At 40.2% G+C, this 24,955-nt stretch overlaps 1 protein-coding gene across 17 annotated transcripts in view; it reads left to right on the forward strand.

Moving 5' to 3' along the window:
* LOC136432373 (ryanodine receptor 2-like) overlaps window positions 1-24,955 on the forward strand; it is a 144,056-nt gene that overhangs the window by 47,891 nt on the left and 71,210 nt on the right. For all 17 annotated transcript variants that reach the window (XM_066423605.1, XM_066423592.1, XM_066423591.1 and 14 more), the window contains 22 exons: window positions 1,618-1,699; window positions 2,200-2,321; window positions 2,891-2,966; window positions 3,807-3,965; window positions 4,728-4,868; window positions 5,496-5,533; window positions 6,169-6,246; window positions 6,999-7,054; window positions 8,243-8,341; window positions 8,893-8,994; window positions 9,193-9,315; window positions 10,703-10,835; window positions 14,139-14,263; window positions 15,430-15,578; window positions 16,155-16,278; window positions 17,448-17,577; window positions 18,279-18,506; window positions 20,154-20,346; window positions 21,445-21,556; window positions 22,354-22,483; window positions 23,390-23,550; window positions 24,152-24,372. In XM_066423605.1, the coding sequence (XP_066279702.1) occupies window positions 1,618-1,699; window positions 2,200-2,321; window positions 2,891-2,966; window positions 3,807-3,965; window positions 4,728-4,868; window positions 5,496-5,533; window positions 6,169-6,246; window positions 6,999-7,054; window positions 8,243-8,341; window positions 8,893-8,994; window positions 9,193-9,315; window positions 10,703-10,835; window positions 14,139-14,263; window positions 15,430-15,578; window positions 16,155-16,278; window positions 17,448-17,577; window positions 18,279-18,506; window positions 20,154-20,346; window positions 21,445-21,556; window positions 22,354-22,483; window positions 23,390-23,550; window positions 24,152-24,372 (2,782 nt within the window). The remainder of the gene's footprint in view (window positions 1-1,617; window positions 1,700-2,199; window positions 2,322-2,890; window positions 2,967-3,806; window positions 3,966-4,727; window positions 4,869-5,495; window positions 5,534-6,168; window positions 6,247-6,998; window positions 7,055-8,242; window positions 8,342-8,892; window positions 8,995-9,192; window positions 9,316-10,702; window positions 10,836-14,138; window positions 14,264-15,429; window positions 15,579-16,154; window positions 16,279-17,447; window positions 17,578-18,278; window positions 18,507-20,153; window positions 20,347-21,444; window positions 21,557-22,353; window positions 22,484-23,389; window positions 23,551-24,151; window positions 24,373-24,955) is intronic.

Raw genomic sequence — 24,955 nt, forward strand, 5'->3', positions numbered from 1 at the left:
TCCGCTAGGTTTGTATATTTCAAAGTAGAGACTCCAAAGCAGTTTCTTTAGAAAGATGTATTGAGTTTGCAGTGGTAGAAATACTTTTTTTCAGTGTTCTGCAATATTGCAGAATGTCAAAATTTTTTTCTGCAATTTGAAAATATTTTCTGCAAATACTCATGCCTCCATACTACATGTACAACTTTCTCAACTTAATAATGCCTACTTACTTACATTATATCTAGAGCTTTGCAACATTGCTGTAATTCTTTATTCTCTCACTCTATCTTTGATTATCACTAGCAAAGTTTTTAAGAGGAATAACATGCATGTGTGTGAAAAATATTCAAATTAATAGCGAAAATTGCAACAGCAAAAGTACATTTATTCAATATCAATCAAATCAAATATTCGTTTGATCATTTCAGTATGTGTATCAAAATTAAAAACAAATTCAACAGCCTGCCTGATAAGAAGGACAAGGGAATTATATCCTTGCGAGAAATACGTGTTGATGCCTCTTATGATTAATAAATAAGATCGCACGACCTGTGTCACAGCCACGGCCCACAGAAAACATGACGAAAACCGAGAAAAAAAAAAATTCAAAATAAAATGCTCTTATGCAAACCTTGGCCTCTGTGTAGTTTTTTTGTATAAATCTGAAACATTGATATCAGTTTCAAACATCGGACTCCAACTTAGGATATTCGGGAAGACTCCAGAGACGTCCCGGCGATGTTAGTTTTTCACGTGGGTGCCCCCCTCCCCACCGTGTTGGCACAGGAGAAAATGTTCCGCCTTTTCCACACAAGGCGGTGCTCAATATCTATCTGAGTAGTTCTCAACTTCATCGCTACCATCTGGACTTCAAGGACCACGGGCTAATGTAGTGGCCACCGTTTCGTTCCTTCTGTCATCGCGCCCATGCCCCATGCTTGCGACAGAACGTCACTTGTTTATGATAGAAACATCCGGGAATTGTTTTCACGACTTTTGCCAACCCCGAGATTGTGACCGCGGAGATTAGCGAGGGTTGACGGAAATGCACGAATTTGTCATTTTCCCACATGATTCGTCCCCAAAGTTATCACGGAAAGTGTCGAAACCCCCCGAAAAAATTGACCTCAAGTAGCACCAGGCAGTCGGAACGCACCGAAACGCCGCCATCTTGCGCGGCGCTGTGGGCTTCAGTTTATTTACAGCGCCTCTAGTTTGCTTGGTACAAGTAAGTCTATATAATCTCCTGAATTGAGAGCCATTGATTCCCGACTCTGATTTTTTTCTTCTGCAAAATTGCAGATTGTTTAATTTTTCTTCTGCAATCTTGAAAATCTTTATGCAATTTGCAGATTGCAGACGGGTATTTCGAACGCTGGTTTGTTAGAACTTATCGTAAGTTGGAGTTCATTATAGCACAGAAATGTCAAAATGTTTAGAAATATTTTTAGAAAATGGGGAACGCTACACAATGATCTTTTGTCTTTACATCTTCTATATTATATGTTTTCTTTTGTATTCCCATTACAAAATGCAATAAAAAGAAAACATTGATTGGTGGTTTGATTGTCATGATAACCATTGTTGTACATCTACACCAGACCATGAAGGAAATATTTCTCTTTTTCCCTCCAGTGCAATTTATGGCCTGCTACATTCCTGAGGAACACAAATGTGTGGATCTCCTGGAGCTGATTGATGATGAAATTCTCTTGAGGTTAGTCTATATCATAAAATTATGATAATCTTTCTAAATAATCATGTTTTTTTGTCACATTGCAAAATCTGTACCAAACACTTGAAATTGATACATGTGTACACACAAATGTAGGATGTACATCCCTCGTTGGTTTTAGAGATGTTGAAATTTATCACTACGTATTCTTTTGTAAAAATTAAGTGATCACAATAAAGCTAGATACTGTAATTCACTTTATCTTCACGGTAGCAAAAGTTCATGGTGTAAGAAAAATGGACATTTTCACTGAACTTTAACATCACGGTGGCAGCAAGTGATTTACAGAATGGATGTGTGAAGGAATCATTAATAATAATAACAACAGGTTTTTTCACGGTTATGATAAGTTCATGATACAGAGGTGTCCGTGAAAACCATAAACATGAAGATACAGTGAAAGAAACAAGAATAACATGTACAGTACATGCATAGTGTGATGGGTGATAGATAGTAATGTTAACATGTGTTGTTTGCTGTAGGTTCCATGCTGGAACACTGAAGATGTACAGTGCTGTTTGTGCTGAGGGGAACTACAGAGTGGCACACATCCTGACTGAGCATATTGACAGGGAACAACTCATGTACTGTATACGGTCAAGATGTGAGTACCACCTCCCTGATATGAGCTGATTAGATAGCCTATTATGTCAACAGGACCCTGGTCATTATAGTTTACTCTGAGACTCTAAACCTTAGAAAAATACAGGTAATGTTTGCATGACGATTTTCCTTTTCCTGCCATTTTACTTTCTTTAATCAAATAGATTTTAGCTGTTTCATTTTTGAGTCGGATAAGTGTGTAACCTGAAATTCAGCATGGGGGTAGAATGGGCAAATAGATTGTTCAGACTTTTTGAAAATTGTTTTCAGACGAAAAATGTTCTAGTCCCTGTGCCATTTTAATTAACCCAAGTAACCTTAAATGTGGTATTTTGGGCAGCTTGCAGGTACTGAGTATAGATTGAGACCTAAAAATGAGTACTAATGTTACAAAGATCTTATTATGTATAAGCTGCGACACCTGTGCTGCATTACTATGTGAACCAGTCGACGTTTAGGTGACCATCTGTCACCTTGAAGAAGGTGACAGATGGTCACCTAAACGTCGGTGGAATAAATCTCATGGTTGTATAAAAAGAGTTGATTAACAGAAAGCCATTTATTTCCCAGATCTGCCAGGACTGTTGAGGAAGGGTTTCTATGACCTCATGATTGACATGCATCTGGAGTCAAGGGTCAAGTCAAGGTAAACGCTGATTCATCTCCTCCTGTTTAACATGTGATTAAGGAAAATCAATTTAGTAATTGGATGGATCAAATTATCTCAATGATAAGTTCAGCCAGTTTATTATCTAATGTACTTTTGAGAGTAGGGGTCATGATCACAGTTGTATTAATTTTGCTGACTTGTCTTGTACACTTAAGGAACGTCTGTATGGCTAAGTCAACTCAACTAATATCTATCGAAAAAGAAAAAAAATAGGTCTTGACACATTAATTTGCACACTAAATCTGTCTGATTTTTGGTACACTTTTCACACACTTTTGACCCAAGAGGTGTCACTCCACCGTCTTTAAAAGGAACATTGTGGCTTTCCCAAGGGCAGAACATTGGGGCATGCAGCGTATCTATTGGCTCCGAGCCCAACGCCTTAATCGTTTCACACTCACCAATTCCACTGATATCTGTTGATGTTCAGTAATATGGCAGAATAGGACAGTACATTCTGCGACAATGATTGAATGCATAGAAGACAAAATACATTTGTTTTAGAATGCTCACTATACGCAGACACACGCAGATCCCTTGTAAGTTCCATACAACTAGACAAGAAAAATGCGCATCTTACAAATAACGAGTCATTCACTGGTATCATGTCATCTAAAAACTATGATATGATTGAAAAACTATGTGAATTTCTGTACAATTGTTTCAAAAAGAGAGAAGAGACTCTGTAGATTTAGATGGAATATAACACAATGTTCCTTTTCTTTTACTTCATGTTACCTAATACATTTAGCCCATGTTGGGCATGAATATGCAATAAAGATCATTGTCATTGTCATTGTGAATGTTTCCCCCCAGAATGATGACCCAGAGTGAGTACATCGTTCCCCTGAGTGACCAGACCCGCTCCATCTCCCTGTTTGAGGACTCGGAGGCCCTGAAGCCTTTCCTGCCTGGTGTCTGCCCCTCCACCTCCATCAGACCACCAGTACTCAAGCCGGAGTTCATCACAGAAATGTAAGGCTGTTGTTTATTGTTAATTGTTTATTTGCACATGAAAAAAAACAAGAACATTTTGCTGCAAACAGTGTTAAGGAAAACCAAGCAGGAGAAAATAGTTTCCTGATCAAGTCAGGATAATCCCTAAACTAAGGTCCAAGAAACATTGAGAAAAATAATTGAGCCCTAAGTCTCTCATATGCACATTGCGTTCTGTGTAGCAAGTTACATCAAATTTCATAATCACCTGCAACCAGCTGTGTAGCTTTCACGTGCCCCTCTACAGTAAGATGTAAAAGTATGGCTTTTCAGAGTGCTACTCTTCACCCCTTGAAATTGAGAAAGGGCGGTACAAGAACTTACCTGTGTGCAAAAGAACTTAATTACTGCATGTCAAACATGGTGGAAGACGAAACACATGTTATGTCATGTTGCCAATTTTATGACCACAAAAGAAATGAGCTGTTTAAAGAGGTCACCATTTTCCAGCCTAACTTCCCCACATTTACAGATGAAAAGACAAAAACTCTCCTCTTACATGTAACATCACAAAACCCACATATTACAGAAAAAGTGGGATCATTTGTCTGCCATTGTCTCGGAACAAGAAGCCGAACCCAATAAATTAGAACTTAGTGTCAGTACTTAAGGCTAATTTAGTCATTATATTATATTGTTCATTATTGTCTGTCCGTCCACTCCGTGTTACATGTACATGTACTTGAAATTAGCCTACTGGCAGGAATTTGCAATAAACTTTCCCTGATGTGTTGTGTGCAGTGGGGACCTGAAGTTTGTTGGCAGTCCACCGTACGACCTGATAGAGCTGAAGAAGTATGTACTGGAGGAGCTGACAGCTGCAGTCCACGCAGGTGTTCACTGCAGGGACCCACCTGGAGGAACCATGGAGAACCTCTTTGTGTATGTTGATACACTCTGATTTACATATCTGAATATTTGATCAGGCTGTTAGCTAGCAGGGTGTCAGGACGTCTTCTGGATGCCCCACACTGTTGCACATGGAGGAAACATGGAGAACCTCTTTGTGTATGTTTACACCCCCCAATTTACCTATCTGAATATTTGATCAGGCTGTCAGCTACATTTGTAGCTTGGTGTCAGGGCATCTTCTGGATGCCCTATACTAAGAAAACATAGAAATTAGACGCCCTCCTTTTCCAGGGGACACCCAGAGGACACACTGTTTCCCTGGTAATTCATACACATGTACATGACTGTGTTCCCACACACTGAGACTGTTGTTTTTTCCTCATACCAAGACACCGGCACGGATGAAAATTGATTGAATTGTTATTGTTAATCCATAGCCCCCCCCCCCCCCATTTTTGAATGCCCTTTCTATAAATCCTAGCTAAAAGCGTGCATTTGATTATTGTGTTATGAATATACACATAAATAGTATGTTGTTAAAAACATGCTTTTAACAGATCTACATCACAAATCTTAATCCTGATGTTATGATTTAATATGAAATTCTTTGTATTGTGGGATGATTTTTAAAAATTTTGTTCTCTGTCTTTCCTACAGTCCATCCTTAAAACTTGTGGACAAGCTGTTTCTCATAGGTAGGTTTGCAAATTTAAAAGTTATTTGTTAACTTATTTAGAGTCACGTTTTTCAGAAACCTGTTGATAGAGGTGTTACAAAATGTATGTTTCAAATAGCTTTTTTTCTCTATACTTCAACAATAAATATTTCAAATAGCTTTTTTCTGTATAGTTTACAGCTTTTCTCATTCTTGCCTCTGTTCTTAAGAGTCATATGTGTTTATGTCCGCTGATGTCTTGATAGTATAATGTAGCCTTGTGACTTTTATTGTCCAAAGAGACATGCCTCTGTCAGATAATATTATCTGCTTACTAATAGGTTTTGTACATATACATATACATATGAGGGAGAGTCAAATGAATCAAAGTGATTTCATAACAGGCTCAATTTTTCATCAAATGAGTTCAAATTTTGACACAAAGGAAAATGCACATATCTTCTTGAGACTGACATACCTTTTAGTTTGTTGTTCGGATTTTTATGAGCGACATAAAAAAATGATCTTGTTATAAAACAACTTGCATTACTTTGTGGCTCATCACCCTTATACATGTGTCTTGTGTCCAGTGGTGTAAAAATAGCATAGCATTGATTAGTATTGACACAGAACAGTTACTTGAGGCATCAGATTGGATATTGTGTATTTTCCCAGGTATTCTGAATGATGATGAGAAGAGACTGATTCTGAGTCTGATCCATCCCGGTGTGTTTGATGAGAACTACGCATCAGGTGAGATGGAACTTTGGTTAGAGATACTGGAATAGAATATGAACATTTCGATAAAGCAGTTCTAGACAGGGCTATGTGGGGTGAAATATGTACTAGCTTGGTCCCGACTAATACTGGTGGATAGAGAGAGATAGAGATAGATAGAGAGAGAGATACAGAGATAGAGAGATGGGCAGGTAAGGTATGGGAATTGGGAATATTGGACAGAGGAGACATCATTTGTAATCATGGGGAAAAAGGCAGTACTTTTTGCATCATTGATATGTTGAGTTATGGTAAAACTTTATACTTGTTCTTATGCCATCAAATGAGCATCAAAGGTTTGTCTGGAATAAAGAAATTTAGCTGGCTGCCAATGCTGTGTTTAAAGATTGTCATGAAAACCAATCTGGTCTGCAAACTCTTAATGTTGTGTTTCGATGGTGTTTGCCATTTTTCAGCCAGTACTCTTTTGTGTGTCAATTATAAGGATAATTCTACTGTAGATGCAGAAATGTTCGCACTGGTTTTATGGTCACAGTTTCTGCGGTGAACTCTTCAATGCGAACTTAAAACCACCGCAAAACGTTTTGCCCACCTATTACTGAAGTGCCACTATTGTTTCAAATGCGAACTTAAGACCACTGCAAACACTCCATTTTCTCCCTACCGCGAAGTAAAAACCGTGCAAACTTATAAATACATTTACAGTATTAGGATAATACCATTTCCTGCATCTTATGACTCCAACCATTTTGTATTGTGTATATTAGGCACTGTTCCTGATGGACTACTGCAAATGGGTCTGGTGGAACCAGTCAAGCTGCAGGTGTGTGCAAGTCATGTTTGTATATCACATGGGAATGTTGTGCATTGGTAGTTAAGATGTAAAGATAAATTCATCTGAATACTTGTTGTTTTCCCTACGTATGATACTTTCACATACATGTACTGTTAATTTTACCATCTCACGACACCACACAGGTACACCAAGAACAACATCTCCCCATGAATTAGAAGCTTCTTCCATTGGCACATGACCTAGACTGTCCTGTCTGATTACCAACTAGTTTTACCACCTCTAGCTGAGCTCTATTTCCTGCCACTCTATCAAGTCTGACCTTGAATCAAGTCTGACCTTGAGCATATTTAATCTTACAACTTCTCACTTTGGAAACAACCAATTTAGCAATCATTATTTTCAGTATGGACTCCCTCCATACTTCATCAAGACTAGAGGCAGCTCCTACACTACAATAAAATATGAAATTTACAAGAGCTTGATACAATTGGCTGAAAATCATTGTGAGTGGTGTTCTAAGTGGATACCCTTTATGACCAGATGACATTACTATGAGGGTGTAACCATAAGTCTTCCAGAACATGCTCAACTTGCCTGTAATCACTTCCTGGTTCTCAACTATAATGATAATAATGATAATGATAATGGTTTATTGGTCAGAATTTACCCGTACAATGGCAGCCAGTGCTGAATTGCTGCAGGGTTTACAATCACATAATACACATAGCAGATACAAATTTGCTCCACACTGGCCCTTTGTGGAACTGTCACAAGGGTCTGGGCGGCTACCATTCGGCACCAGCAGGTGACCTCAATACGACCTTCCCCAACCAATACAAAGTCAGGTACCCATTCACACCTGGGAGGAGTGAGGAAAGTCATGTTAAGTGCCTTTCTCAATGGCAAAACATCAGGGCATACCGGTGGTTTCGAACCCGGGACCTCTCGGTTCTGGGCGAAACACCCTTCCTATTGCGCCACACGATGCCACTAAACTACAACACCATTTAACCATAGCCAAACCATAGTTCCAATTCTACAGGTATCCTATTACACCACTTCCATGTTACATCCTTCCACTCTGCAATATTCACATAACTGTGGACACACATCAAAACAAACAAAACAAACACAAAATGATCACAATAGCTCTGTTTTCACGAAGGTGATCATGTTTGCAGCTGTATAATTATGTTTTTCTGAACCTTGTTGCAGATGTGCCACCTACTTCACCACCTGTGTGACAATGACCTCAGGCACAAGGTGGAGTCAATTGTTGCATTTGGAGACCAGTGGGCCTGTAAAGTGCAAAAGGTTAGTAGATACAATATTGGTCCAATAGATGTGGACTTATGATCACACTGCACCACTGTGTTCCTTATGGATAGAAGTGACTGAAGATGGGGTTGACTCCAGCTCGGACATTTTGTAAGAGATTGCATTCGCCATTTCGGATGGTGACGTAAAGCCGGCAGCCCTGTGTATGAGGGAGCTTCAGACATTAGCCTCAAGTGTCAAACCTCTGCACGTAAAAGAACCCAACACACTTATCGAGAAGAGTAAGGGTGACCCGGTGTGCTTGGCCCCCCCAAAAAGCGAGCCGTTGCGAAGCCCCATTGCACTACCACTGGCTACTTGAAAAAGCATCATGCTTCACCTCAAATGAGGATGCCTTGAAACGAAAACAAATGAAGTAGCAAGACCTTCACAGGATTATTAGGCTAGCAAATAGGCAAACAGAAATACATTTGTGGGATGCAAATAGTACAGATGAGAGCATTGTTATGTTCTGAAATGAGGACACTGTTGCTGAGACTATAGAGCGAAGAGATGGGACTCATATGAGACTGTTATTGCTCCCACAGAACCAAGCTGAGCGCTACCACGAGGTGATGAGTGCCCTGCACATGTCGGTGGCTGTCACAGCCAGGAAGACCAAAGAGTTCAGGTGTTCACCACAAGAACAGGTAAAACGATTTCACAATCTTAGCCCACCATGTGGGAAGTCAGACTTTTGATAACGTTTGCAGATGAAGAATTTGTGAGCTTGAAAAAGGTCATATTTGAGAAAATGGCAACTCTTAGAAGTATGAGTCTGTCCAATTAGTCTTTCACATCGTGTGCTACATGAAAATCATCACAGCTTGTTTTGCCTATGGTTGTAGATGAATCACCTGGTGGATTTCAAAGATGATGAGGAGAATGAAGACTGTCCCACACCAATGGACATGAGAGAAGCCATGTTCTACTTCCATGATGACATGCTGACTGGCTTGGGTATGCCTTTGGTAGGTGTTTCCTTTAATTTCATTTTGTGGCCTTTGTATCCTTTGTGCTGGGGATTAAGTTGTCATTCAATATTAGCATCATTTTGAAGTTCCTGATAGAATCCATTTGTATCCTTGGTGCTGGAACGTCAGCTGTTGCTGTGGCACACAAATTATTCTATATTTCCATCACTATCAAGTTCCTAATAAAATTCTTTTGTATTCCTGTTGAAGCTTCGCTTTGAAGTTTCTGATGGTGTTGAAGTTCCAAATGAAACTTTTTGTATCCTTGGTGATGAAGTTTCAGCTGTTGTTACAGAACACAAATCTTCTATATTTGCACCACTATGAAGTTCCTAATCAAATTATTTTGTGTTCTTAGTTATGAAGCTTCAGCTGTGTTGTTACAGAACACAAATCATTCAATATTTGCGTCACTTTAAAATTCTTTTGTATCCTTGGTGATAAAGCTTCAGCTGTTGTTATAGAACACAAATCATTCTATATTTCCATCACTTTCAAGTTCCAAATGAAATTCTTTTGTATCCTTGGTGATGAATTTTCAACTGTTGTTACAGAGCACAAATCATTCTGAATTTCCATCACTTTCAAGTTCCTAATGAAATTCTTTTGTATCCTTGGTGATGAATTTTCAACTGTTGTTACAGAACACAAATCATTCTGAATTTCCATCACTTTCAAGTTCCTAATGAAATTCTTTTGTATTCTTGGTAATGAAGTTTCAGCTGTTGTTAAATCATTCTAATCATTCTATATTTCCATCACTTTTAAGTTCCTAATGGAATTCTTTTGTATTCTTGATGAAGTTCCAGCTGTTGTTACAGAACACAAATCATTCTATATTTCCATCACTTTCAAGTTCCTAATAAAATTATTTTGTGTTCTTGGTGGTGAAGCTTCACCTGTTGCTGCAGAACACACATCATTCAATATTTGCGTTTCTTTGAAGTTCCTGATGGAGATCTGTTGTGTCCTTGGTGCTGTAACTTTGGCTATTATTATAGAACACAAATCATTCAATATTTGTGTCACTTTGAAGTTCCAAATTTATTTCTTTTCCATCCTTGAAGCTTCAGCTGTTGTTACGGATCACAATTCATTCAATTTTTGTGTCTCTTTGAAGTTTCAGATAAGATCTGTTGTACCTTGGAGCTGAAACTTTGGTTGTTGTTACAGAACAGAAATCATTCAATAACTGTCACTTTGGATTTCCTGATAAATATCCTTTGTAAATCTGAGTTCCTGATCAAGTTCCCTGTATTCGTGGTGCTGAAACTTTGGTGGCTGTTACACAAATTATTAATACAAATCATTCAATAACTGTGTCACTTGGAAGTCCCCAATGATGAAGTGAAAATCTTACGATGTTCCAACGTTTTTTGAAAAGGATGAAGAGGAGGAGGAGCCACCACCTCCCACGATTGGTCAGCGCTTTGTCAACCTGCTGAGGAAGCTGAGACTGATGAGAGCCAAGCCGGAGGAAGAAGGGGACGAAGGAAATCAAGAAGAAGCGCCTCCAGGTCAGGAACTTTCAGATGTCAACAACATGTTAGCTTGTTATATTTCATCCATACTACAGTATGGATGTAATATATTGTTTTCTCTCATGTTTCTTCTTCTTCTTCTCCTGTCAAATCTTCAACTGTCTGCTGCGTAATGCAAAATTTTCTGGACTATCAGATTGCAGAAATTCTTCCGCAGAAGAAATCTTCGGCAAGGTTGTAGTTGTTTACATTCAGAAATTTGCATGATACTTGTTGGTCCTATCACCGCTGGAAGAGTCCATTCTTGTATGCAGGGAACATTTGTTAAAATTCAATTCTGGACTTGGGTGATTATGAAAAAGTCAATTTTTTGTGGATGTGGGGAGGGAAATGGATGAAATATGTTGTATTTGCTCTTGCATATATTGCCGTTCTAGTTAGCATGAAGGTGACAACTAAAGGGACAAACAGTTTAGCAAATGGGGTGCCATTATATGGGGTAATAGATAAACATTTCAATGATATATAATATAATGTTATTATTGATAAAGAAGCAGTGGAGACATGGTTGACCAAGATAAAGTTTCAAAAGTTTTTATGGTAGGCTATGTCTATGTTTCTCTATTGTTGTATATAACAAATGCAGAAGATAATTCTTCTACAAACAGTGCCGATAGCAATATCATATTAGGTCATACATTTTCTATTACATTTACTGCTACTACTATTTGAGGTAACATCTCAAACACCTTGTGTATATATTGATGCGGCTTATTTAGATTCTAGTAGTGATTTCATGCAGTTTGTTGAGACTTAATATGGGCAAAACACTTATTATAAGTCAGAGCTCTATGTCGGACATATGCCCATGTTGGTTGATAACAACTGCATGGATTTAAATTATTAGGGGTGTGTGACTCAAATGGCTTAAAGTTGGTCACCACCAAGCTTCGAGGCAACCTACCAGAGGGAGTACTGCAAGTTGCATAATTTGATTATTTATTTATTTATTTATTTATTTATTTATAAGACACATCCATTACAGAAAATGGAGGGGGAGACAAAACAGGTGATTAGGCTATGTATACATCTTAGGAAGTTTTTGAATGTGCTTTTAGTAATGGTAAGTTCAAAAGCTTAAAACCATATACCAAGACAAACCAATAATAGTATGTAGAAAGAGGTATAAGAAGATGGTAACCATGAATTTTATCATGTTATCTATGCACTATAACTGTGCCTTCTACAATGCTACCACGATGTGCATTTTCAAATCGTTTCATTTATAGTTTTGAAATGGTTGCTTGTATATACCGGCCTTTGAAATGGTTGCTTGTATATACCGGCCTTGCTTTCAAGTTATTTTTCCAGAACATGTTCATGCATCCAAGAGCAGAGCATGGTGATATTATCCTGTCAATTCAATGAGCTTGAGCTTTCAAGACTGGAGAGCGTTGGTGCTGTTTTGATGTAGTGCCTGAAAGCCATGCATGTGCCCTGTCTCTGGTGTAGGGAGATCGTCTCGGGCATACAGTATTGTCAGGTGCATGTAGCCAGACCTGATCTCCCTGCAGCGGCTGCAGTTCAAACAGCATGTGGGAATACGTCATGTCTACGAACATTACCGTTTGCGGCGGATCATGAAAAGATGACGGTTTTGTTATAGAGAATGTAATGATTAATGCAGCAGGAATGACAATAATTGGGATTCATATGGCTCCCGGAAAAACAGCTTATGATGATGTTGGATATATGAGTATGATTTGTACTGGATGACACATATTCTTTTGATTGACTTTTGGGTCTTTTCTAACTTGCTGTGATATTTCTGAATGGTTTTACCAAGCAGACATGACAACTAAGCTTGAGGTCATGTTGACTGACTTTGTTATGATATGATATATGATATGATATATGATACATGATATATGGTTTATGGTATATGATATATGATATGATATATGATATGATATGATGATATGCTGCTTACTTAATGATATATGATATAATGATATATGATATGATGTATGATATGATATATGATCTGATACATGTATATGATACATATGTATGATATATGATATGATATATGATATGATATATGATATGATATATGATATGATATATGATATGATCCTTTCTATCATTGCACACCTGCCTGGCAGGAAGGAAAGGACCACGATTGAAGCATGAGGCAGGTACTTTGTTAAAACCCAGATGACATCCATTCCTGTTGCAAAATTTCCATTTAGTGTGTGAGACATATAGTGATAAGTCTTTCCTCTGACAAAAATACCTGTACAATTCTGGGAATTCTTGTGAAACGGGCGTGTAATATACTGTTAGGCTATCCCCTCAGGCTTCGCCAAAAACTTCTAACTGGCTCAGTGGAAATGGTTGAGTAGTTTGGGTGAACACATTAGGGTGAGCTTATTAAGTATATCTATGACTTTGTTACAATGTTAGATTAACACTATCATATTGGCATTTCTCTGAAACACATAGTTGACGTTTGAACAAAAACTTGAACATGTGAATGTTACGCTGACCCTATTGGGGAGTGAGGTATTGGACTGATGATGATGATGATAAAACATGAACATATTGTTTGCCTTTTTAGTATAATGTTCGATGGTTATGGCAGAGTTAAGAGTCATCAATTACATATTGATGTACATATTGAATGAACATATTGTAAGAAAGTAGTTTGATATCTAAGTCTAACTAAGTTTGTTTAAGATTAAGTTTGTTTTCTTATTGGTTTCAATTGGATTTGTATGTCACTTTTGTAAATTATTAGTTCACTTCTGTTGGTACTGTTCTTATTCTGTTATTTTATGAGCAGAGGGTGTATGCCATTAAGAACGTAGAATGTGATTATTGCCCAATACACGTTACATATATGTGAAAAAGATAAAATGATATTTGAAGGAAGCCCAAGCAATATTAAGGCCCCAAAACTGGATTTTTAAAGCCAATTTGTTTAGTCTGACTGTCATTTCTATACATGATTAATTCATACAACACTATCACAATGTATAGCAACGTCCATGATGCAAAAATATATCGTCGGTGTGATGTGAGAACTCACTGAATATCATCACAGGTTTTTGTAGGCTTGTGAAACTAAGGGGATCATTGTATGGGTCGTTTTTGCACGGTTTTAAAATGCTCAAAGTGTGAACTTATTACACAAATGTGCTTAATACTAAAACAGTGTTAGTAAATGTCATTACAATAAAGATTTCAGCATCTTTTTTAATTTTCATTTTTGGGCCCTAAAATTGCTTTGGTTGCCTTTAAGACCATGCCAACTGTTTCCCATCTGTGGTTGTGTAGAGAACCTGCAGCAGCTGGTGTCCCAGCTCATGGTGAAGTGGGCTACCGAGGCGCACCTGGAGGACCCTGCCCTGGTTAGGGAGATGTTCAGTCTGCTCCACAGGCAGTACGACAGCATCGGAGAGGTATGGATCCCAAGTCATGCTTTCTGTATCTGTATCTGTATCTATACAGCCGATTTAACCACCATTCAGCGTAACACACCAGCGCGGCAGCAGCTGGTTATATTACACTGAACGGCCTGTCACACCTAGTATTTGCCCATCTGATTTCAACTGTTCTTTAAAGCTATTTAGTGAGGATGCTCCTACAGTACTTGATGACAACGAGTTCCATTCTACTATGGTTCTCCGAAAATACAAATTTTTTAACACATCAATCCTTGGTTGATAGCTCTGGTACTTTTCTGAGCCGGTATTAGATACTTATCAGTCAGTCGCTTTGGTTCCATTTACGTTGTTGCCCGTTGGGGGTGTAGTCCCAGCCGGGCCCGCAAGCCATAAATTTGTCCCGATGGACTGCCGGGTACCAGGAGGGTACGTCCCAGTGCTCACAAGATTAGCTCACAGCGTCTATTTGTTACCGTGTGTTAATTTCAAGTCCAAGTTTAATTGATTTGGGGTTCCGGTTGGGCTCCAAAACAGCCCGGCAGCCGCAGGGTATCCCATGGTGCAACGTAGCGGTCATGCCCAAAAGTGAAAAAAAATACCCTTTTTCCAATTGGGACAAAGCATTAAATGGCTTCTCAACAATTCTATAACTTTGCCATCTATGTGTTTATTGAAGAGATAGTATTGTGGAGTCGGTGGGTTAGAGCATTGGGCTCAGAACCAATAAGTTTTGGATTCGATACTTGCTGTGCCCGTATGTTGTGCCCTTGGGAAAGGCACTTTACTCAATATTCCTTCCATGATGGTGGAGTGACGCCCACCGAGCCTCTTCGGCTAGTCTGTCAAAAGTGTGCCGAAAAACACACGGATTCGGTCCACTTTTTCCAACATATGCACATTTGCCACTAAGAACTGTAATTTTTTATGTTTAGATTTCCAAACATCCTTGTAATCTAGGCCAAGGAAAAAAAGATTTGTGTTTCATGATCACACAGTGTAGTTTTTTTTCTTCAAAAGGCAAGTGAATTGATAAAAATTAAGTAGCAATGCAGTTTGTCAAGCATAGGAGAAAATGTATTTAGAGTTACGCTGAAGTCTTCTTATGCCTTTAGTAGTGCAGAAAAAAAGTTGATTAGAGTTCCAATGAAGTTTCCATATTCTCTTGTCATTTCTTTCTCCAGCTGCAACGTGCCCTGGAGAAGTCGTACACGATCAGCGACAGGTCCGTTGACGACGTCCGCAGACTGCTGGGGTCTATCGTACAGATCCGCTCCCTGCTAAACGTGCAGATGGGAACAGAGGAGGAGGAGCTCATGATCCACGGGCTGGCGTAAGTTGCTGTGTCTTGTGGTGTTGCAGAGGCAATATGCCTTTCTCACGCGGCGGATATGATAGAATGAAAACAAGACCATTGTGGCAAACATTAGAGCGATCCTTACTGTCAATCACAATTAGCAGTTCAGTCAGTGATTACATGATGATTGGAGAATTGACCAATGAGGAAGTGGCTGCATGTCTGTCAAATATCTGCATTTCTATGTTTTTATTTTGCATTTCTATATTTTTACGGAGAGGGTGGGGACTATAGGATTGGTCAACATGGCTCTAAATTCACGTAGGTTAGGGACGTCCCTTGGATAGGATGTTAAATGAAGGTCCCATGTTTGGGGAGAGTCACACCCCACACACATTAAAGAACCCACCACACCTTTCGAAAAAGAGCAGGGGCATGCCCCGGTGTGCGATGGTCCAAAACCTTACAGTCGGTTGACCCAATACATGTCAGTAATTGCCAATTTCTCGGCAGATGTACATACGTGGTCAGGTCACATAGTAGTGGGATACTGTAGTTAATAATGTATGTTTAGAACCTTTGTAATACCATGTATCTCTGATTGTTACACAGAGGCCTGATGAACAATGTGGTATTCTACCAGCACCCTCACCTGTTGAGGGCCCTGAATATCCACGAGACCGTCATGACTGTCATGGTCAACGTGCTGGGAAAAACTCCAGAAGGATCTACTGAGGTATGTCATCATTCTCTCCAAACTTCCAGCAAAATAGACATCTACATGGAAGAATACAAACAATCTATAATTCTGTAATTTGTATGACTGTCTATAATTTTTTTTAATGAATATGTTTAACGTTACATGTGTTTTTTTATTCTGAACCCTGGAAGATTAGCCTTCAACCAAAGAGTGTCTTAAACATATAAACCAAACATGTATACACAGTTGATAATTGGATTAAGTATCAAAATAATAGATAAAAGGAGTTAGAACTTAAAAGTGAGAGAATTAATATATCACACAAGACTTTTCACTTGCAAACAATGTGCAAGGCTATGCATGCTGTGTTATCAGAACATTTGACACGGCATAAACTTCCCCTAAGGTCTAAAATGTACCATACTGATTTAAGCATGTACTAGTAATGTATCTACACGTACTCATGTATTCTAAGGACCTTTAACAATGTTTAACTGGGTTGTATGGCAGATTTTAATGGTTATTCATGTAAACTTTATTAGACTCTAGTTATACGTTACTTTTTTTTATGTCCCTAAAATTTATGACTCTCGAAAATCAGCTATGCTGCCTAAGAGTCTGTGTAGTGTACTGTAACAATTTCCAGTAATTATAAATACCGTAAAATCCCTGTTTACGTACACACTTTTTAAACTTTTCAAGTCGCAAGCAGGTGCTCCAGGCCGACACCAAAGTCGGAGTGCATACGTTAGGAGGGGTTCTTCCTCGGAAAAATCGCATATCAGCATGAGAGTATGGTACATCTTCATGCAAATGAAGTGTGGAATGCTACCACACAATCAATCAGTAATAAATAATAAATAATACATATATTCAAATTGTTTCATATTTTCTACCCAGAAACATTTTCTCAGTAACCCTTTAAGTCGGTAACATCATCGGAAGGATGATCATGTCAACCTCTAACTATCCACCGAAATGCTGGAGAGGGGGTGCGTACGTTAGGAGGGTTTTTCCCCTGAACGTTTCAACTCACTGAGTCGGGCCCGCAATCGTCCCCAAATCGGGGGTGCGTACGTTAGGAGGGGTGCGTAGTACACGTAAATAGGAATTTTACTGTAGATAAATCTAAAATGTGTTTCCCTTCCCCATGACAAGGTTAAACACATGACTAACAGCCCTGTCCCCCTCTCCTACACCTGCAGCTGTTGTTCCCCAAGTTGGTGGAGGAAAGCTGCAGGTTCCTGTGTTACTTCTGCCGCTGCAGCAAGCAGAACCAGAAGGCCATGTTCGACCACCTGTCCTACCTGCTGGACAACAGCTCCTTTGGTCTAAGTGAGTAAACCACTTCCACTACACATTTTGGTACAAGAGACAGCAGACTTAGCCCGTTGATGACAATCTCCCTCTGGCAGAATATTAAGAAACTGCAGTGCAGGCACATGCATACAGACAAAGACACCAGCAGACAGACGTGCCAAAAATAACACATTCCATGCAGTGGATCAGGGCCAGGCACAGGTTCACATTTGTCCATGGGTTGGACCTTTAACACAGAAATGCCTAGTACATCATTACATTTGCCAAGAAGGTTATGATGTTTGTCTGTATGTATATTGTTTGGCAGCTTAACGGACTAGGCTATGGATGGATTGTCATAAAACTTGGTATGTGGTATTTAAAGTCCTATCCTGTGGAACAAATTTTTAGATTTTGGGCCCCCTAGTGGCTCTCCTTGGTTCTTCAGCAGAACTTCCAGTTCTGACATTTCATGTTCTATGCAAGCTTTGGTGACGATTTTTGGGTGCTAGATAAGACTTGTTCGGGCATCCCAGCAAAGGAGAGGTACCTAGCGGTACTGCCTATAAGACTTGTGCTCAGGGAGAAGGGACATAAGTTTGGGCCCTCTAATTTTCTGTATAAAGTGAAACTTTTCTTGTTACTCCTCAAACTAATAGTTCTTTTCTAGGTTGTTTGTACCCTGGTGGCAGCACAGAAGTTGATCCATGTAACCTACATGTAACTAACTGTTTCAGGTGACCCTGCTATGAGGGGTGCCACTCCGCTGGACGTGGCCTCGGCATCAGTGATGGACAACCACGAGCTGGCCCTGGCCGTGCGGGAGACCCATCTGGAGAAGGTGGTGAACTACCTGGCTCGCTCCAGCATGCACCACAACAAGCTGCTGAGCGACGACATCGGCTGGGACCCCATCGAGGCGGAGAGATACATCGACTTTCTCAAGCAGACTGTCTGGGTTAAAGGTAGACAGAGGCCCAATTTACACTTGTTCAATAAAACTGTAGTACTACACATGGTAGTCTACTACTGTAGTAGACTTCAGATTTGCGTCCACTTTACACTCAACGACAAGAAGCCTAGCAGGACGCCTGCTGTTCCTGATTGTCACGAAACTGTAGTGACCTATTGTGACCTTTGAAAAATTGCGGGAGGGAATTTCAGCATGTTTCTTATTTGTGAAAAGGTAGGGGTTTTATCTGATGCAAAATGCCAAGGAAAAGGGCCTGACAGCTCGGTTTTACTGAGAAAACTAGAGAATGACCGCAGACGACCCGAAATGGAACACGCGATCAGTTCGAATCACGTCAGATCGAACATGGTTGTTATCTTTGAAGTGTAGTCTACTACCTCTGTACTACAGTTTCGCTTTACACCCGGTTCAAAGTCTCGCAGAACCTCCGCCGAAGTGTAGTACTACCCCCGAGGTTGTAGTAGACTTCTGTAGTAGACTACAGTAGTTTTCTTTTTACACCCAAAAAAAAGCTGTAGTCTACTACAGTAGTAGACTACCATGTGTAGTACTACAGTTAAAAGGACAAGTGTAAATTGGGCCAGAGCCTTGCTTTTGATTTTTTGTTAAAATTCAAGTGTGGAAACATTACAGACGTAGTAGTGATGCACTCGAGGTGACAAACTTATATTATCGCCACCACTAAACATATCTACACAAGACATAAAGGTGAAAATGATAAGAATACAAATTTGTAACAAAACATGATGCATTACCGTTAAGCGAAATATGATGGGCTTGATAAATATGGCAGCAACAAATGATATGGTATGACATAGAATTCTTGAAAGCGTAAGTCCGAATCCCTTAACCCAATGGCGAAAATGTATGATTTCAGGAAACAAAGCGTTTGATTGTGTACAGGCCAAATGCATGAGAAATAATGGATACTGTATGTATATAGCAGTTATCATATTGATAATGTTCAAAATATTTGACTAATTTTGAATGGGAGACTATGACCTGGTTCACACGAGAAAAAGGGCCTGACGTATGATACCGTTCATATTTGATTGCTAACATTGTTTTAATAGTGATTTATATGCATGATGAAAATGAGCATGATTTTTAAAAATCCGAGAAACAACAATTAAATTGGTGTGGCCTAATGTTGTCTAAGAAAAAGAGAAGAACCCACCACACCTTTTGAAAAAGAGTAGGGGCATGCCCCAGTGTGCAGTGGTCCAAACCTTACAGACTGGTCTGGGTTGACATCTTGAAAAGGTGATAGTCACCTGTTATATCAATTATTATTATATGAATTATTAAATAAATGAAAAATAAATGATTGTACTGCTTTTCGGGGTGTCCCTGTGGTGAAGTGGTCTGCGCCTCTGCTACCAGAAGGACTGAGGTTCAAGCCCCAGGTAGGAAACCTCTGGACAAGAGGCACATTGAGTCATACCAAAGACTTAATAAAAATGGTACATACATGAAACAGTATGGAAGTTAAACACACTCCACTGCCAGTGGACTAGCCCCCTGCTGCAGTGATTGCACCACAGTGTGGCCCAGGGCTATGAAACGGAGATGGGCACCGCCCTATACATCAATTATGGTGTGGGAGGATTTTAACTTTTAACTGTACTGCTTTTCACAGATGAGTGTGTGGAAGAGAACTCCATGCTTGTCGTTCGTCAACTGATCCGCAGGCCGGAGTGCCTGGGGCCAGCCCTGGGGGAGGAGGGAAAAGGTCTCCTCGTCACCATCAAGGAAGCCATGGAGCTGTATAAGATCCCTGAGGTCAACATAGATGAGGATGAACTCAAGAATAGGCCTGCCCCGCAGGACAGGTAAAGTAAACAAGAAATGGTTTGTAAAAAAAAGCTGGCAACGCGACTATTGCGTGATAGTGGGGCTGAAATTGTGGAAGGTAGTTTGTCAAATGAGTGTAGGTTTGCCATGATCCTAAAATACAGAGAGGGAAAAAAGGACAAAGTGGTTGGAATCCACGACGGAATCGTGAGACCGGTATGACTTGTACAGACCTTGACAGGCTCTGTCCAAGGAGGTTGCTCTGCCCAAGGAGGTTAAAGACTTTGCCCTCCCTACAATCCGTAAAATGCCTTGCTGAAGACTTGTTCAGACTTGTCTGAAGCGATACTGACCTTGCATGAAGCGCCCTCTGGCGAGGTCCAGCTTGTCTGCAGCTTGGACGACCAGGAAGGACATTGGGACATCTTAAAACCAGGCAATGCTTCGCATTGTGAAAATGGCTTGTAAATAACACTACATGATTGGACTTCTCAAACATGTAGGTCAGGTAAAAGATCATCAACATGTATAGATTATGCAAATGAATGTCTCATTTGCATAAATAGTTGGAAAATATCATAGCGCATTAATGGCAGATGATTTGAATTTGATAATCATGACATTTGCAAATCAGGTAGAAATGAACATCAGGTAGAGATCAAACGGTTGAAACTTGCCCAAATTCCATTAATTCTTCCATAGAGGTTTGGGATCTTGGAACAGTCTCTTTTTGCATGAAGAGGGATGGGGGTGAAATATGCCACATTTGCCTGTCTAATTTGTCATGATTTATATTTGTTATTCAAAGTTACACTGCTGAGTATCTGTACCGGTTTTAATGTATTTTCCCCCCTGCCCATGCTAGACTTGGGATAGATGGGGGTGAAATATGCCACATTTGCCTGTCTAATTTGTCTTGATTTATATTGTTATTTAAAGTTACACTGCTGAGTATCTGGACCAGTTTTAATGTATTTCTCCCCTGCCCATGTTAGTCTCCCTCCAGGAGACTGTGTTAGACTTGGGATGGATGGGGGTGAAATATGCCACATTTGCCTATCATATTGTTATTCAAAGTTTAACACTGCTGAGTATCTGTACCAGTTTTGATATATTTTCCCCCCTGCCCATGTTAGACTCCCCCCAGGAGACCGTGAGGGAGACATCCAGGTGGACCATGCCTACTGCATCATCACCTTCTACTCAGCACTCATCGAGCTGCTGGGGAAATGCTCTCCTGACCAAAATGTAAGTACAGAACAACATTTATGTCATACTTGGGCAATGAAAACGTTCAATACGGGTGTTCCACATCATGTGATAATTTTCCGTATCACACGGGGTTCTACTTGTATCACACGGGCTTCCATGGAATATTCAGAATGCATTTCGAGCGCACCGGTTGCACCGCCGTTGAAGATTCGAATACCGGATTTGGGGGTTGGAATCAATGGTGTTACAATTTTTTGTTTAGGACACTTCGCATTGAAATGTGTGTTTTTTAGGGTGGGTATGACATAAATACATGTAAAATACAACATGGTGTATTCCACATCACCCTCGGCTCCAGCCCTCCCGCAGGTCACATCGCCCTGAATGCAGTCGGGCCGGAACTCGGGCGATACGGAATACACCGTGCTGTATTCTATATGTATCGCATTGTTGACGCCACATATATATCATATACCATTCTTCAGTAAAATTAGTGGACTTCAATCTGATGATCCATGCAAGGCTGATGGTCTGTCACAGTTATAATATGATTATGATATTTTTATTTGTTTGTATTGCATACCCGGTAAACTACCTCATGGTGTATCACACCAGGTTTCTACTGAACAGTACAAGCTGCATATCCGAACAGATTAATTCGATCCTTTCGCACAGGGAAAGACCCCTACTCTGGTAGGTTGGGCTCCATCTTCCAATAATGTGCCCTAGACACAGTGGATAACAGCCTACTGCCCCTATCGTATGAAAAGGGCTATGAGACTATCTTGATATATACATGTACCTCATTTAATTGTGTTTATTGTTGTTTCCAGCTCATTATGCAGGGTAAGAGTGAGGCTCTGAGGATCCGTGCCATCTTGAGGAGCCTGGTGGTGATGCCTGACCTGGAGGGTGTGCTGGCACTGAAGTTCAGACTGCCATCGTCCTTAGAACTCAGGGCAGGTGGGTGCCTAAGCCCAGTTCTCACTGGCCGGAAACTACTTGGCGACTAGTTGCAACTGACAGTTGCCAACTTGTCTCGCACAGTTGCCAAGTTGTTTCCCACGAACGCCAATTCATCTCCTGCAGTGGCGATTGTTTTTGAAAGTTTTAAAAAAACATGCAAGTTACCAATGGACGCGAACTAGTTTCAAACTAGTTTCCAATATTGGCCCCCTATTTGGGACCATTAGTCGCCAATAGGTCCCCATTAGCTGTCAAAAGGTGCCATTTATTCTGTTAAAAGTAAAGTCAGTTTCAAGGTTGGTTTGCTTTAATAAATCAATAAACATATATCATTTACACATACACAATACAAAACACGTCATAGAGTGAAATCTGGTATCTCGCTGGACCCACAACACATTGGCGACCTCACTGCGTCCTAAATTGGATTTGTGTTACCCTAATGACTTTAAAATGGGAATATCATGCAAAACGTATTTACTAAAAAGACAACAAAACCCCATGCAAAGCATAAAAAAGATTCTTTTTTTATCAATGAAATTCTTTGAGCGCGCTGTCAAGTCGCTCGGTCGCGGGTCCAGTGAGATAGGGGCTTTAGTACTGAAAGATTACTGTCTATGTTCATACAAGAAAGACTAAGATGCTAAGATTTTGCTAAGAGTATTGTAGAAAGGCAGGTCCAGTATTTACTTTGTGTTCAAATTTATTGAGCGTTTTTTTCCAAACATTTTTTTTTACTGTACCTGTCTTTACACCAAATGATGGGTCACGGACAAATTGGTGCACAATAAAACGTAGAGAAGGTGAATTGGGCTCTATATGATGTTCATGTATTATACATGTATGCCATAACTAAGATGCATGCATGTAGCTACCTTTTTAACAAGTGGTTTCCTTTTTCAGGTGTGGCTCAAGGAATGGAGCAGGGTTTCACACCCATGCACAAGGCGGGAGTCGTGGTGTTCTTGGACCGCGTGTACGGTATCGAGACACGGGAGGTGCTGCTCAGGCTGATTGAAGTGGCTTTCTTGCCAGATCTCAGGTCCACAAACAGCTTGGACACAGTGAGTGTCTGTTTTGTCATAATGACTATATATATGTGTAGTTTTATTTGCAAGTGCTTGCCCGAGGGCTAATTGCAACATGAAACAATGCATAGAAAATGTGTACAGACAGTGCAAGTTAACAATGGTGACAAATGGAACAAGTGACTATTCTTCAAACTGCTACGGAATACAATCTAAGCTTTTTTCGGTTTGACTTCAGATCTGCATAATTACAGTATTATTGTACATTGCCTTTAAAGGAAAGCTACACAAAAAATTTAAAAATCCTTCTATGCTATGCTTATATGTTCCAAACTCATAGTTCTGGGATTTTCCACAGTTTGCAACTTATGCCGTACTGACGCCTTCTCGCCTGATAGTTGAATTATATGACGTCCGTGTTTCAAATTTTTCACCTGATGATTGAATTTTAGAACACTGACGTCATATAATACAATCATCAGGTGAAAAATTTGACACACTGACGTCACCGCGAACATTTTTGTCCAATACTGTAGCAGCATGTGACTATAGCGCTGCTGCAAACTTGACGTGAAATAAAAACCATGCAAACTTGAAGGCATTTACAGTAATTTCAATATTTGTCCTGCCTCTGTAGGATGAGATGCACAACTGCGACATGGCCCTGGCGCTGAACAGGTACATGTGCAACTCTGTGCTGCCTCTGCTGACCAGGAATTCGCACCTGTTCGCCAACTGTGACCACAGGGCCAACCTGATCGACTCCCTCCTACACCAGGCCTACAGGCTGTCTCGCTGTAGGTCCCTCACCACCGCACAGAGGGACACCGTGTCAGACTTCTTGGTAGCAGTGGCCAGGTATGTGTTAAAAGTAGTGATCTGGAAACAGTTTAACAGAGAAGACATACGCTATGTACAGTATTTACAGGTTTGTTGTACCGGGGAAATTCTCCAAGCTGTTTTCGTCAAGGTCAAAGTACAATGAACAGTGGACCATGGCTTTACATCCTGTCCTAAAGCCCCCGTCACAAATAAGAAATTCAGCTCGGCCAACGTGTTGGCGAGCTTCAAATGTGCATTTTCGGCCGAAGTACCGCCGACGTCCTGCCGACTACGCCAGCTTCGGGCGATTTTTAGAAATCAAGTTGATCCAAACTTTGGCCTTTTATCGGGTTAGTCGATTCTGACTTCGTCCATGTCCAAGAGATGGTACCATATCATGGGGGAATTTTAGTTATTAGTGTTCGACGGACGTCGCCCAAGATTTTCATTGGAAAATACGGTCGACGATCGGGCGATTTTGAAATTCGTCAAGCTTCGAGCGATCTACAAATTCAGCCGATGCTCGCATGAATTGTGACGCCGGCTTAAGGACTGTGAGCCGTTACAGTAGCATGCATGTCGAGTGAGCAACAACAGAAGGGATTTGAACCCCCAACCT

The sequence above is a fragment of the Branchiostoma lanceolatum genome, chromosome 4 (genome assembly GCF_035083965.1).
Source record: "Branchiostoma lanceolatum isolate klBraLanc5 chromosome 4, klBraLanc5.hap2, whole genome shotgun sequence".
NCBI lineage: Eukaryota > Metazoa > Chordata > Leptocardii > Amphioxiformes > Branchiostomatidae > Branchiostoma > Branchiostoma lanceolatum.